The 15,906-nt window shown below is 40.7% G+C and overlaps 1 protein-coding gene across 3 annotated transcripts; it reads left to right on the forward strand.

The window, feature by feature from the left end:
* Positions 1–52: 52 nt before the first annotated feature.
* On the forward strand, positions 53–13,033 carry ABCG8 (ATP binding cassette subfamily G member 8). 3 transcript variants are annotated; one of them, XM_053973209.1, is made up of 14 exons: positions 248–309; positions 1,682–1,786; positions 2,514–2,670; positions 4,551–4,789; positions 5,188–5,320; positions 6,363–6,632; positions 8,474–8,639; positions 8,728–8,811; positions 9,118–9,317; positions 9,434–9,510; positions 10,828–11,095; positions 11,619–11,746; positions 12,217–12,255; positions 12,334–13,033. In XM_053973209.1, the coding sequence occupies exons 1-14, from the start codon at positions 259–261 to the stop codon at positions 12,352–12,354; spliced, it is 1,938 nt and encodes a 645-aa protein (XP_053829184.1). In that variant the 5' UTR covers positions 248–258; the 3' UTR covers positions 12,355–13,033. The 3 variants fall into 3 exon arrangements, with proteins under 3 accessions (XP_053829187.1, XP_053829184.1, XP_053829185.1); XM_053973212.1 differs by having other exon boundaries at positions 53–309; positions 12,217–13,033; XM_053973210.1 differs by lacking the exon at positions 8,474–8,639 and having other exon boundaries at positions 6,363–6,606; positions 12,217–13,033.
* Positions 13,034–15,906: the final 2,873 nt, after the last annotated feature.

Consider the following 15,906-nt stretch of genomic DNA (forward strand, 5'->3'; position numbering starts at 1 on the left):
GACTGATTAGTGATTAGCTGAAGCCGGTATCTGATGTACCTTTAGCCTGAGCTATTAGTGTCCCAGAGGAGGCGAGTATTTCCCTGTCCACGGGGTCATGCCAGCTGCAGAGACGCAGCGCGCCAGGAGAAATGGTGCTGCGGTGAGGGTGCCTGGAAAGGACTGCGTTCCCAACCAAGAGAAGGATTTCCACAACTTTCAACAGAGACGACAGTCAAACCACTACAGGGAGGCAGATCTTCCACCACCACCACCACCATGAAGGAAACTACTGAAAATGTCTCTCTGGACGATGCCAGCTGGAGGCAGGTGATGTGCGAGGGCCGGCTGTGAGTGGGAGCCGCGGGGAGTGGGGAGGGGCCCGAGGGGCTCAGCAGCTATCCCTGTCCCGCAGCTGCAGCGCCGGCCCGGAGCTGGGAGAGGCAGGCAGCCATCCTGCCCGGCGGGCTGGTCAGTGGGTCCCGAGCTCCTCCCGCTCTGAAATGGAGAGCAGAAAGCATCCACGTCCCCCACCGGAGCACACTGGGCAAGAGGCTGCTGCCATGCAAGCCCTGCTCAGCTGCCACCATGGTGGAGCTGAGAGAGGGTCTCCAAATGTGTGGATAGGGGAGAAAACCCCTGAGCATATCGTGGACTGGTTTTCCCAGGATAGCCTTCGGTATGGATCCCCACATTTGCTGGGGAGCACCTGTTTTTAAAAATTAGGTTCAGCATAAGGAAGGGCTCAGAGTGCTTTGGCAGCAGGGGTAATTCAGAAGGCTTTCCTGTGGCTTTTCAGGCTGCTTGGTGTGATGTTGCTTTCTGCTGTATATCTAGACCGAAAAAAAATAATCAGCCTTGTTTGCTGTGAGGGCAGGAGGTGCACGCAAAGATCATGGTCACCCTCTGCCAAAGATACCACAGGCATGGATAGGGTCTGGTACACAGGGAACAGGTAGCTTTGCTTTGGCTAGGGTATGAGTCTGACACGTAGGAAAAGCACAGAGCTGTGGGAGAGATATGGCTGGCTGGAAGGAAAACTGCAGGCATGCACACAGAGCTAAACCCAAAACAAGGACTTCATAATTGCAGCTGTATGCAAAAGGGCCAAGTAGACTCTTGTTATTTAACTGATATAGCAGAACATTAAGTTCCAGCTGATAAATGGTGAATTTAAAAAACAAAAGAGAAGAGACTGCACTAGTGGCTGTGCTTTATTTGTTCATAAAGCCTCCAAGGATACAAGTCCATGTGGAATTCAATAATGGACATGCTTCTAGTGAACCTTCATTTTTAGCTGCCAAAATGCAGCAATTACATTATGTACCATTTTGATTCAGTAGACTAATACTGCTGAAGCAGTACATCATTTTTCTTCAAAAAAAGTCTAATCTCTTTGTAGTGACATGACATTTATCTCCATTTTCAAAGTTTTCCCTTTTAATCTGAAAGCAGCTAGAAAAGCACAGCACAGCATGTTTGGCCCTCACACATGCCACTAGAACAAAGTACATTTCACACTGACAGATAACTGATAAATCATTTCAACTCTTCAGACTTTTGCACTACAGTTACTCATCAATAATACTGTTACATCCCATAAATATATTTCCCTTTGTGCTTCATCTTTTCTGAACTCAGAATTTAGCAGCACTTTAGTTATTGTAATTAACTGTTGTAATCCATCTAACAACTTTTCCAGACCAAGACCCAGGATACTGTTTTTCACTCTGAAGAAGATAACAGTCTTTATTTCACATACAGTGGAAAATCAAATGTTCTGGAGGTCAAGGAACTCAACTACCAGGTAAAAATTGTCATTTATACACCTCCCTTCAGCAGGAAGCATATCCAGCAATGCCTGTTTCTATACCCAGACCATTTAAAAAGCCAAATAAAGTTGGAAAAGGTCACACAACTGTTGCACAGTCAATCTGTGCGCAGAATCACACTCTTGGCTGCAATATTGACAGCAGACTAACCCCTGTATTGTAAATATATCCAGTAAAGTTAAGGGATAAGACAGGAAAGAGATCTGTTTCTAGGCCCTGCTTTGTTTCAGTCTTAAGCAAAACTGGGGGCTGGAGCAGAGGGACTTTCTATTCAGCTAAGGATGAAAGGAGCCCTTGCTGACAAGAACAAGTATGTGGAAGGGGATAAAGGGAAGATGACTAACAAAGAGGATTTCAATGAACCAGTGAAATATTTCATGTCCTCCTCACTATGGCATCTGAATAAGATTTCACAATTTTCAGTTTCCTTGAATTTCTAATTATATTTAAAGTTTGAAACATTTTAAATTTACAACAGTAATAAATTACTGAAGTAACAAAGGACAGAGAGAGTTTTAGTGATTAAAAGAAGAAGCAAGGCATGAAAGCACAGGTGGCTGCAAAAAACTTCCTTCTATGTATTCTGAAGATGAACAATAATATTTTAATATATGCTTTGCTTCTAACATTGTAACTTTGAAGGTATTTGTTGTTAAATAGTTTACTGCTTGAATTGAAGGGACTTGTTTCCTTCTTTGTTAGGTTAACACAGCATCCCAGATTCCCTGGTATGAGAACCTTGCTCAGATGAAAATGCCCTGGACCTGGAAATCGGATCCCCATTCCCATGTGACAGTAATCCAAAATCTGAATCTCAAAGTGCGAAGTGGTCAGATGCTTGCAATTATAGGAACCACTGGTAAGAGCAACCACATTTCATTATATGACCAGCTCTCAGATAAAATGAACACAAGAGCAACACTCTGCAGTCTTTATGATGTCAAAATCTAGTTGAGAAAAAACTAGAAGAAAGCTAGTTGAGAAAAAATACATTCTTACATTCTTTAAGTGACATGATGAACAAGGAAATAAAGAAAATACTGTTGGGGGGGGGGAATTAAAATTTATTTTCAAACCCGATTTTGTTATGCCCTGCACACATTTGCATTCTGTTTCCTGAGGTGTAGTTAGGTATTGTTACAAGTGTGGCCTGGCAGCCCCAGATCTGCTGGACATGAATCACTTTCATGGCTCAGATTCAAAACAGGCCAGTTGCAGACCATACTCAGATAGCAAACAGATGAGGCCAAACTCCATAAGAAAGATCAGTGCCAACTTGCATAACCATAAGCAGGAATTCCATTTGGACTGAGACAATTCTTACAGGATAAAATATTGCATTTGCATTTAGTAATAGAAACTTAAAGAGAAGAAAAGAGAGTTCCTCTTCTGTCTGCTGTTACTGCTTTATTACACTGGGCTTTGGTTTTTTTTCTTCCATTTTCTGGTGGTACTGGTCAAGGGGGACAAGAAGTAGACACAGGACCTTTAAACTGAAGTAAAAAATGCCATACTTGGGAGGTAAAAACCCCCATGCTGTTTCTCCACTAGAGTCTTACATCAGGTTAGCTCAGTGACTCAGTGAAAATGCTCTTTCTCAAAGGCAAGGCATATTTGCCAAAGAAGTTTTAACTTTATTCCTAAAAAATGAGAGTTTTCTTTCCTATTGCCATGGGAATTTTTCCTTAGCACATATTATTAATGTAAGTGAAGCTTACCTTAGAGATTCTCCTGACAATAAAAGGAAAAGCTTTGTGATGAAATAACATACAGAGTTATAGATATAGCACCTTTGTAAGGCAATATACACTGAGCACAAACCCCTTTCAGCAAACTAGTCAAACTATTTTCAAAAGCTGTTTATCATCTATTTCATCAGATGCCTTAGTAAAATGGATTAAACTGCTGATGGGTTTCACATTGTCAATGGCAATCAATATGTCACTCTTAAACAGAGCAATACATGGTTTACAGATGGATGGGTTTCTTTTTTAAGATGTATGTATTAAGAAGCAAGTGTGGAGTTAATCTTTCAACAGGGAGACTAGAAATAAATGACATCTAATCATAAGAGAGTTCTGTGTGTTTACATACAGAATCATACAACAAAAAGGAAAAATTCATTTGCTGTTTGACTCCAGATCAGGTTTCATTTTCATTGTTTTACTTTTCTTACCTCTGGGTATGAACCAGCTTTTCTTAATTATTTAAATTACTTTTTGTCTAATTCAAGTAATAATAATTTTTATTTCAATCGTGATTAATGTTCTTATTGTGTGTATAATCATTCAATGCCTTAGTCATTCGGCTGATCCAGCTGCTGTTTCTGAATTCACAAATCCCTCCACAAAGAAAGCTCTTGCTGAGCATTTGGGTGCCAGCCCTGCAGCCAGGGCGGGACCATCTTTGATCCGTGTTTCACAAGTGAAAGAGAGTTACCAAAGAGGTAAGAGACACATCTTGTGTTCATGTAGCCGTCCTCAAAACCCAACTACCCAGTTCTGGTGAGAAATTATAAGGGTTCAAACCACATACTCCATTCCAGAGGGGAGAGATTTCCTGAACAGGAGCCTACAGTAAGTATTTTCTTTGAAGATCATCCCGTCTCTATGACTTTGGGAAAGGAGGGGTTGGCGAAGAATTGGCAAAGAATTTTTTTTCCTTAACATCTCTGTCTGTTATAAGATCACTTTTCAAAACCATCCCTTGGAAATTAATTTTCAATTTTTATTTTTCTAGCTGGTGGAAAGACATCCTTGCTTGACGTGATAACCTGCCGGGACCACGGAGGCAAAATCGAGTCTGGTCAAGTAATGATCAACAACAAACCCAGCACTCCCCAGCTTGTTAGGAAATGCATAGCACACGTGAGGCAGGATGACCGACTGCTCCCCCACCTGACTGTCAGAGAAACACTATTGTTCGTTGCCAAACTGCGCCTTCCAAAGTTTTTTTCAGACTCGCAAAGGAAAAAAAGGGTAATTAAGCTGTTGGGAAAAAATAAAGTTGTCAAAAATGTGTCTGACAGGAATTATCCAAGAGATCCTGTGTGTTTGGAGTCAGAACAGCTAATCTGGCATTTTTTTATGTAGATTATGAATTATAAACCTCTTTCATCTTTCAAGACAGAAATCAGCAATTGTTCCAAAGCTTATAAAAAATGACAATCTAGAGAAAGCATTAGAGAGGCTGAAAGACAAACTAAATTTTTGATCGCTGAGTATTTTTTAATGTTACCTCTAAAATCAAGATTTGTTTTCAAGTGTCTCTAGCACAGAAATACCCAGATGAATTTTAACCATATTAATCATATTTTCAGTTTTATCTATGCACGAATGTGCAAATGAACTCTTGCTTGACGCCTGTCACCCTGCAGGTGGAGGACGTGATCGCAGAGCTCCGCCTGCGGCAATGCGCCAACACCAGGGTGGGGAACGAGTACCTGCGGGGTGTCTCCGGGGGAGAGAGGCGCAGGGTGAGCATCGGCGTACAGCTGCTCTGGAACCCGGGTGAGCACAACTCACACCTTCCTGGGGCACACCCCACATCACTTGGTCGTAATGGAGCACTGCATGAAGATGGAAGCTTTCAGGGAAGAGCCACACACTCAGTTGCCCCTAGGGCAGCTGGAGGAGTTCATACTCGGGACACTTAACAGGCCTATCAGAGGCTGCCTCTCCACAGCACAGTTAGTGACTGCTGCTGGTCCATTTGCTTCAATTGCAATCAGTGATCACAGATAACACTGTAATTATTACAGGAATAATTCTGTAAACAGAGTGTTTCAGCAGCTGACACACTTTTGCTTCAGTCATCTTTGCCAGTGGAAAAGTGGAGACAGACCAAGGCAGAGCCCCCAGGAGCCTTCACCCACCACTCTCTAAAACCACCACCACAAAGATTACTCAAAGTTGCCTGAAGTTGCTTTCACAGCAGTGCTCTGGTTTGTGCATATCAGTAGAAGGTTTGGGTTTTATCCGACCACATGCCACTTTGGCTTATTTTAACATGGAGATTGTTTTCCTTTCCTCTGACACAGCCCCCATTTACATGTGCAATAGTAACAGGAAAGGTCATTTTCTTTGCTGTATAGTCAGTAATTGCAGTCTTGTGCAACTCACTGACATGGCTTCATGTTGCAGGTGAAATAGAAACTTCTATTGTCTTCAGCAGAAGCAAAACGTGAGGCTAAATCCATAGCTGGGTTTGCTGGATTGAATCCCCTCTCTGATCTTATATATTTATCAAAAGCACTACTAACCTTGACTGAGCGTCTTGAACAAGATTCCCCATCAGCTTTTTCCTTAGGGAATGGATTTGAAAACTTTTTGCTTGTATAAAGTTATACTTCTGTAGTTATGGGGAAAGCAGGTTTTTGCTTTTGTAAGAAGTGATGCTCAGGAATAGATGTACTGAAGTTAAAAAAAAAAAAAAATCTTTAAATTTAAAAATAATGAGTGAAACTTCATGCACTAGCACCGTTTCACTTAGAACACATTTTGCAAATCAAACATGCTGCTTTCCACAGCTAAACTTACTTGTCTTTGGCAGGAATACTCATACTTGATGAACCTACATCTGGACTGGACAGTTTTACTGCACATAACCTTGTGATAACATTATCCAGACTGGCCAGAGGAAACAGATTGGTTCTTCTTTCACTTCATCAGCCCCGGTCAGATATCTTCCAACTGTTTGATTTGGTTCTTCTGATGACTTCTGGACTCACTGCCTACTGTGGAACAGCTAAAGACATGGTCCAGTATTTCACAGAACTAGGCTATCCCTGCCCAAGGTACAGCAATCCTGCAGATTTCTATGGTCAGTATCAAGCACTGTCATAAAAAAAGGGTTACTGGAAATCATTTGCTTTCCTAAATGTCTAGGTAATGTTGATTTTTATTGCCCATGACTGTCTCAGAAATTCCTTGTAACTAACTCAAATCAATACTGCAGCAAGTTCACTTTTTAATAGGATCCTTATTTGTCAGTACAGGAAATGTAACAAAAACAAGAGGTACAGACAAAATTTTAAAAACACTCCTTCTAACAGTGCCAGATGCAGTAACTTGTTGACATGTTTAGTATACTTATCCCCATGTTTTAGCTGGTTGAAACTTCTCTGGGAAAGACACAGATAAACTGATCAACTGTTTTCTCTGGACAGTTCTCTGATTTCTCAATTAAGAAAATGCAGAAGTTTGTTTCCCAGAAGCTAGCTCCTAGTCTGAGACAAAACTGGAACAAGTATTGGGAAAAAAAGAGTGCTGCCCTACAGAGCACAATGGAAGGGAGAAAATCCCAATCCAAATCAACAATCCTTTTACTCCTCAAAGAAAGTTTATGTGGTTTCAAATTCATTAATTTTCTGGGTTTTGCAACGTGGAAAGGGAATCTGAGCCTGTTAATCTAATGGCAGAAATCTCTTAACAGAGGCTGGTTCAATTCCAGCCCTTAGGTCTTTGCACTCAAGTTGGCCAGAAAACCTGGTACAGACAACCATAATGTTCTGGAGTAATCTCTTCAGCTGTGCCTGTGTGGCAGGCAGTGCCAGCTGTGCAGAGATAAACAGAAGTTAACCTTGGTGTCAAGCCGCACAAAAAGACCTTTGTCACCATCAGGGTTCAGAGCAGTCCTCAGCCAAGAACAGCCTTGGGGAAGGCTTGCAGCACCCCTGTATGGGAATGGAGAACGAGAGGAGGCCTGGGGAAACCTGTAGCTACAGCCTGTGGTTACAGAGACAGCACCGTGTGACGTGGAGGTGGGGAGGGCAAACAGGCAGGAGGAAGATCATTGAATGGTACACACCAAGTCAATACCCACAGGAAAAGAAAGGAAATATGGGCAGCAGGAAGGTGGAACTAGGACAGGACGGCAGAGCATCCACAGCAAGAGGGAGCACCTGAAGGAAACACTCAGATGCTGGCTGTGTGTCTGACAGAGAAACTGGTGACCAGAGCAGAAGGGAAGGAAAAGACTTTCTGATGTACTCCTCTGAAGAGTGACTGAACATGATCAGCCCAGTGCAAGGAGTCAGGAAATGTGCAGTGATACTTCTCTCAGAAAGCATCTGTAAAACATCAGATATTGTCAATTCACACCAAAGGTCAGCATGGGAAAATACTACTATAAGTTTAGATAAAAAAGAAAGCTAAGTCAACTATTATTGGTATGACTGTGTTGCCCTTAGATAATATTCCTTTTGGACTTTCTCAGTATGGGGTAAAGTTTATGGCACCTCTGTAAGATACAGCTAAGACAGTAACTATAATTTTGCACATGAAGAAAAAACGTGATTTAAGTGAAAGTCACATAAAAGACTGTAAATGCCTACATGACAGGAAGGAAATTCAAACTATTTTTTCTCAGCACTACTCTCAAGGTGCTATGAAATTTATAAAAATCTGAAATTGTAGTTTATAATACGATAATAAGCAATTATGTAATCTCTCAGTGATTCATTAAGTGACTAGGTAAGAAACATACACATTAACAATCTGTTCATCTCTAATTACCTAAAGTAACTGATAGTTTTAACTGTGGTAAGTTAATGAATGTACACAGGTTGGACTATTTGCTCCCAATTAAATCCCTGATTCTAAACACATCATAAAGTTATTTATTCTATAGCACATGGACTCAAATCAAGTAATGTCTTGCAGTTGACTTGACCAGTATTGATAAACAGACTGCAGAAAAGGAGATGGAAAGCCAAAAAAGAGCAAATACTCTTGCCAACTTGTTTGTAGAAAAGGTCAAACATTTTGATGATTTCTTATGGAAAGCTACTGAAGGAGACAACACTGAAACCACAGTCATCAAGCAGAGGTAAAGAAAAGAGGGTCATAGAGAAGATCTGGAATAATAACTACACCTTGTGCTAATCCAGTTTTTTTTCTCTTTTTCTTTTGGGCAGAAATTCAGAAGAGGTTATCAATATGCCTCACCATTTAAATGATCAATTACCAGGAGCCTTAAAGCAGTTCACTATATTATTAAGGTAATCTTGTTATGTATCATGCCCATTTGTATTTAAAATCATCAGAAAGAGGCACAGAACATCCCATACCAATTGTCTTCCTTCAGGCTTTCAGCATTTTAGACCTGAAATACGTGGTGACTACAGGTGCTTCATAGGTTTGATTAGGTGAAATCCTTTACAGAAACAGGGAGCCCAACTCCTGTCCTTGCCAAAGCCAGCAAGTTCCAAGAACAGGTTTGAACAATGGGGCTATGTGTCTGAATATAACTGGCATTAGTAATATTATTGTATTATATCTTACGGTCAATATTGCTGTTTTCCTAGTCGTCAGGTCTCCAATGACTTCAGAGATCTCTCAACATTATTAATCCATGGATTTGAAGCCCTTCTTATGTCATTACTAATTGGATTTTTGTACTATGGCCATGAAAAAAATGGACTCTCTATTCGTGACACAACAGCACTGCTGTACATGATAGGTGCCCTTATCCCATTCACAATAATTTTGGATGTTATTGCCAAATGTAAGTGTCAGACTTCTTGTAAATGCTATAAGGAATCAAAATTTTAAAAATTCTTAAATCTATGAAAAAAAATAAACTTATTAATACAACCCAGTGTATTTGTTCCTACCCTGCAGGTCATTCAGAAAGAGCAATGCTTTATCATGACTTGGAAGGTGGAATGTATTCTGTTAGCCCATACTTCTTTGCTAAGGTAATTGGTTTTGTTGCCAGGAAATACAAACGGCTGTCTTGAACATTAAAAAACACAAGCAAACCAATGCCTTGTATAAATAATCACATTCATATTAGACTTTGTTCTTTTGTGTCTGCCAGCTAAGGCTATCACTATCACTTCCTTAGTATTATTAGATTAGGCCTCACACTAGTTTAGAATTTTGCCATAAGTCATGGCTGAGATTCCACACCAGAAAAGGCAAAGAAGAACTTTTCACTGGGTTCTTTGGCCAAAAAAGTGAGAAATCTCAGACTCAGATTTCCAGGTTTAGACAATTTTACATACCTGCGTATTTAATTCACTGCAGCATCTCTGAAAGTTTGCTTACATATCTTGATCTGCAAAACAAAACATTTGTATCAAATGCTAAAGCAGAGGTAAAACAGAAATGAAAAAATGCTGTGATATTTCCAGTTTGGGCCTGTGTTGGTCTGAGCTAAAAAATGTATTACGTGCACAAAGAGCCAGAGTTTCTATTTTATTTTCTAAATTAAATTTAGAACTTTTTAAAAACTACATTCTCTTTTTCACAAGGGTTTTGAATAATCCCTCTTTTGTGATGTTAGACGAGTTCTGCCTGCCATGGCATCTGTAATTTAGGTTTCCATTTCTGCACAAGATTTTAAATGCTTATTAGTGGTTGCCAGAGAAAAAAAATTCTCTGCATTGTGTCACAAAGATTGCACATTATTCACAGAGAAATCGATGCAATTTGTTACAACCTTAGTATTAGAGGATAGTAGCAACTCTCTTTAGAAGAATTAATACTCTCTATATACCTCTTCAGATATTTGAGAAAATCCCAGTTATGCTTTTGTTTTACAATTAATCAAGTTGCTACCTGGATTGCCTTTGGGATAAGGTGGTGAAGGGACCAACAACCACATTTGTCTCAAATTTGACCTCACACTGGTTTCAACTAAATTGGGACAAAACATTCAGTTGCCATGAGTCAGTACTGTTATCAAGCACACCAGTTCACAGCAAAAGTGTATTTATTGTGTTCTTAGACTCTCCCAAAACTCTTAACCAAACAATCTGTAACAATTCATTTTAGGCATTGTCACAGCTGGAAGAAAAACTAGCAAGGATTTGTTTCTGTTGTGGTTTGGTTTTGCATGTCACTGGCAAGCCCTAACATGGAGATTATTACATTCTAAGGAAGTATTTCCTATAGCTTTTATAAACAGTCCACAAGTACATTAAGGCACATCTTATGTATTTTTGTAATTACCATTCACCTTTTTCTCTCTCTTTTTTTTTTTTAATTTTCTTTTTCATCTTCCCAAACAGATTCTGGGGGAGCTCCCAGAACACTGCATGTTTGTTGTAATTTATGGGATTCCCATCTACTGGCTGGCAAACCTCATTCCTGAGCCAAAACATTTCCTGCTGAACTTCCTGTTACTGTGGTTGGCTGTTTACAGTGCCCGTGCCATGGCACTTTGGGTGGCAGCTCTCCTGCCGACGTTACAGCTCTCGGCCTTCCTTGGCAATGTCCTCTTCACATCATTCTATCTGAGTGGTGGCTTTGTGATAAGCCTCAACAGCCTCTGGACATGTAAGACAAAGCTCCCACCTCCCTCCAAACTGAAACATCAATGGCTTTCATCAGTGACAGTGTGTCCTGTGCAGGAAAACTCAGCTTTATTCTTACCTTTGTAATTATCTTCTTGGATGGTGACAGTGCAGTCAGGTCACCCGTTTTGCATCAGTTTCTCCATCTGAAAACGAGGCAACAAGAAGTTTAGTCAAAAAAGCACGAGTGAAAGGCTAGCTTCTTATGTAGTTGCTAAATTCTTCAGTAAAAAGAATTGTATTCAAAAGAGGAAGATGGAGCTCCAGAAGACTTCGTTGACAGGGGGAGTTTGATGGATATGGATATTAGCTAACTCCTGATTTCCCATCTCCATGTAACTATGTAAAGTATATCTGCCATTTTGTCCAATAATAAACTGTCACATGTTTACAGCCTCCGGCTGTCAAGAAGTGAGACAAACCTGCTGTATTTGGCAGCAGCACAGCAGTATTCTAGGTCTCAAGTTTTGTGTGTGTGAATCAATTTCTGTCATTTTCTTTTTCAGTTCCTTTTTGGGTTTCAAAAATCTCTTTTCTCAGATGGAATTTTCAAGGAATGATGCAAGTTCAGTTCACTGACACCACATATGAAATGACTGATCGAAACATTACTTATCAAATACCAGGAAAACTTGTAAGTCAGTAATAAAATCTGTTGCACACATTGATAAGAAATTGGAATGCAATTTATATGCCTGTCATATTTAAGTAGATGGTGTAGGCCTCAAATTCAGCATCACAAATCAACACATGAAGATGGGTTACACTTGGTTGTAAATTTGTTCCTGAAGATGGCCCTACAGCAGTCACTCCTTCTATGCCGTTCTTTTAGTTGAAGAGTAAAAACAAAATAATAAAGGGCAACTCTTTCCTACACCAGCCCCAACTATGCACTTTGCCTGAATTATTTAGAAGCTGAACTGTGTTCTTCTGAAACAGGAATAGTGTAGCTGCAGCCCTCTATCAAACCACCCTGGAAGATACACCCAAGCTGGAAAACAGGAGAAGGTAGCAGCGGCCAGGGAAGCTTACGCATAAAACGCATTTCACAGATCCAGCACGAAAATGTGCCTTTACCTAATTTTGTGTTATTGATCACTACAGGTCACTCAGGCTCTGGACCTGGACTCCCACCCTCTCTATGTGAGTTACCTTGTCCTCACTGGCATCATTTGCAGCTTCCTGCTTTTATACTATTTATCTCTGCGCTTCATCAAGCAGAAGTCAACCCAAGACTGGTAAGGGCAGCAGAGACAGCAGGTGACGGCCCCCCTTGCAGGAAGGCAGGGAAGAAGGCTCCCGTTGCGGGAGCCCCGGCAGCCGCCCAGGAGGCGGGGAGCGGCGGGCAGCGCCGGCAGCGCGGCTGCCACAGGATGGCAGCAGAACCCCAGGAGTCGGGAGCCGGGCGGGAGCCTGCCACGGACCGCGGCTGCAGCCTGGGACTGGGGTCGGGGGTGGGCTTTGGGTTCACTTTGGGTTTTGCTTCGCGTAAGATTTGAACGAGGGAAAAGGCGCTTGCGAGCCCTGCACTTCTGGAAATTGTCTGAGCTATGGGCCACCGATATAAAAGGACCCATGGCACTCTGTAATAATAGCTGATGTTTTAGTCCGTAATGTTTGAACATATGATGATCACTTACTTAATTCAGAGGGCTACAAGAGAACAAGATCAAAACACTTTCTGTGGCATGTATGACATTTAACATAAGAGATTTCACAAGTGCTTCAGGAGAACATGCAAGAATGGAAAACACAATTGTTAACTACTCTGTATTCTAATTGCTTATGTGTTTTAAAGCTTTATTTCTGTGTTTTAAAGCTTTGCCTTTGTGTTCTAATAATATGCTGATGATGCCCAAAACAGGTATTTGCTCACTGTATGGATGAGACCTTGTAACAAATAAAATTATCTCTTCTTGGATTTATTTTTACAATATAAATGCATACCAACTGATTGTTATTAATGACATCTTTCTCCGTTGCAATACACATCATAGCAATTTGCCAAGTTTGCTTCCTAAGGTTCTCAGATACAAAACACCAACCTGCCCCTGAGTAATTAAAAATCTAACTATGCAACCTATTAATGCTTGTCATAGTGCACTTAGTTATGCTCAGAAAATGAGTACTAGTAAATAAATGGCTGTAATTCACAGAGTCATGGTAAGTGCATGTGCAAATTATGTGTACACTTGCTGTGAACATTTTTTAAGATTAGCTTGCTTGCTTTTAAATGTTTAGATGCATATCTCTGTTCCTACATATAGAAAACCAAAGCAGATTGTCTGCTTGACTTTCATTTGCACATGACACACAGTGGAAAACTCCTAGCGCAATCAACTGTAATGTCCCAGATACTGTTATGCAAATTGTGAGGTTTGGTTGGTTTTGGTTGTTCTGTTTTGTTTTTTTGGGTTTTTTTTGTTTTGTTTTGTTTTTGTTTGTTTGTTTGTTTTAAGAAATAGAAACAAAAGAACAACTGTGTTTTATTATTCTATTTGGCAGTTAGGACTGCCATGTTACTTTTCACAGGTTCCACATGGTAATAATTTCCCAGGAGGACCCTGGTCTATAGATGTTAAGGAGGTCTGATAAAATAAGATCTTCAGCCCCAAGCAGCAGTAGGAATCCAAAGCACATTCTAAGGTGAATACTAGCATTTCTTTCCCCTTCTACTGCATTTGATTTCAAAAAAACCCACTTGATCTGATCTTAGTGCCATTTTGAAATTATCAGATTTTCACTGCCTTTTAGTGGCAAAGCCAATTCTTTCAGTCCAATTCAGCATCATTAAATTGTCAGAATAGCAGCTTCCTGTTTGATTCTTAATTATTCCTTTTTATTATATTTAAGACACTTAATTTTTTTAAAGTGGTTTACTCTTCTTTGTAATGATCTGTTGTGATTAGAATCTCTTTTATATTACACTGAAGTTTTAAGGGTATATATTGGTACTTCTAGTCTAAACCTCTATTTTCAAGGTATTTAGAGGATTAAATTCTAGGCTGACTCTCTGTTGTGAATTCACTTTGATGTTTAATAAAAAAAAAAGGAGCGACACAATGGGAGAAATTAAAGACATAAGGGACAGCTCTGAATTTTAGGGGCATATTGTCATGCACAGAAATCTTCAGGCATCTAGATAAGAATATACCATAGCCTTAACTTTGAATTTCCTTCCTTTTGTGAAATTAGTCAGGCTGCTGACATTACTTAAACAGCCTTTTTCCATTTAATATTCCACCCTCTCACCATTATGCAGCAGGACCAAACGGTGTGAGTGTTTCAGAGGTGGTGTTATGACAAGGGTGGATGTATCCATAATGGGGACTTGAGCGGTGAGCCGAGGAACAGCCCGCGTGCGGAGTGCGGGAAGAGCTATCATAGGATGTGGCCAGGCCTCTGTTTACACAGAAAAAGCTCATATTCTATATACTACAATTACATTAGCACACTGCCTATGATCATATCTTGTTTCCTTGATGCCAAGAGATGGGGAATCTAGGCTGTGATTATTGTTACAGGCTTTAGCAATAAGAAGGTAGGAGCTTTGAAATACCAGCAATTAGCGTTCATGCCTAACAATAGCATCCGTGGGGCTGTGTACAGAGAAGAGCTCAGGCACGAGTGGGTGGATGACACACAAGCTACCCCACTTGCACTGCTGGCACTTGCAAATAACGCAAGTTTGGGGGAATGATGCTCCTCTCAGCCAGTGAAGGTCATGCCTTGGCCTCTGCGCATGCTTCCACAGCAGAGCTGCTGCTGCAAAAGCAAATGGTTGGTGAGGCTGTAGAAGTCTTCCCACGAGCTCCAGCCAAGGCTAAAAGTCATAACTGAAATTCAGCACAACTTTGCTTTCCAAGTTTGAGAGTAGCCATTCCTTTTCCTTAGACTGTATCCTTGTATCAGCAGCAGCGGCTCACTGTGCCCTCCTGCCTGCACTCCCTGTATCAGTATAGCCAGAGCTACTGAAATCTACAACAATCTCAACACTGAGACTAAACAACACAAGGAAGGCACTGCCCAAAACTCACTGTACTGCCCACTCCACAGGGCCAGTACAATCTTAGGGACTTCAGCAACGTGGTAAGGCAGATGTGCCACTCAGCAAAGTACTGCCCACCAGACCGATAGTGCCACCATCCCAAGGATTCACCAACTGCTGTCTTTGCTCTCCCTATATCCTCCCTGGTCAGCTTTAGAAGGGATCTCTTCATCTGTAAGACCCAATCCCTGCTCCTGCAGGGAACCAAGTCAGTGCAAAACTGGTTTTGAACTGACACCACATTTAATTGGTTAAGGGTTTCCAGGCTGTTTTGTCCAACTACAGTTTGAACTGTGTTCAACCCAGCTGCACCAGTCTGTGGGGCTGCAGTGCGCAGATGTGTCCAGCTTGGGAATGGGATTATCAAATACAAACAATGATATTTGTAAGGAAAATTCACCAAATTTAAAATCACAAGAGTCATGGTTGGTTACATGGATACTGATCTGTTAAGAAACAGATTTAAAAATTCCCTTTATTAGTTTAGTATTTAATATGGCAAGAGGTGGGAAGTTCTTCCCCAATTTCCACTCCAAGTTTATGCAGTCTCTCCACTACGCCAAAAGGACAAACTCTTTTAGCACTGGAAAATGGATTATAGAAACACTGCCCTGCATACTGGCTCATAGGTAGTGTTAGTCCTCCAAAATATTTTTAACTTCTCCTTGGGAGGACTAGCTTTCACTATAGGTAGACTAAATTAATAAGTAGTTGCCAAAAGTCTCATTTCATTTTTGTTCATTCCA

Source organism: Vidua macroura, chromosome 3, assembly GCF_024509145.1.
Source record: "Vidua macroura isolate BioBank_ID:100142 chromosome 3, ASM2450914v1, whole genome shotgun sequence".
NCBI lineage: Eukaryota > Metazoa > Chordata > Aves > Passeriformes > Viduidae > Vidua > Vidua macroura.

Excerpts from the sequence above, each read along its gene's own strand:
- ABCG8 (XM_053973212.1), top strand. The coding sequence starts at position 259 with ATGAAGGAAACTACTGAAAATGTCTCTCTGGACGATGCCAGCTGGAGG. Across the intron at positions 5,321-6,362 it reads ACAGCTGCTCTGGAACCCGG|GAATACTCATACTTGATGAA; the intron begins GTGAGCACAACT and ends TGTCTTTGGCAG. Across the intron at positions 11,096-11,618 it reads CCTCAACAGCCTCTGGACAT|TTCCTTTTTGGGTTTCAAAA; the intron begins GTAAGACAAAGC and ends TTTCTTTTTCAG.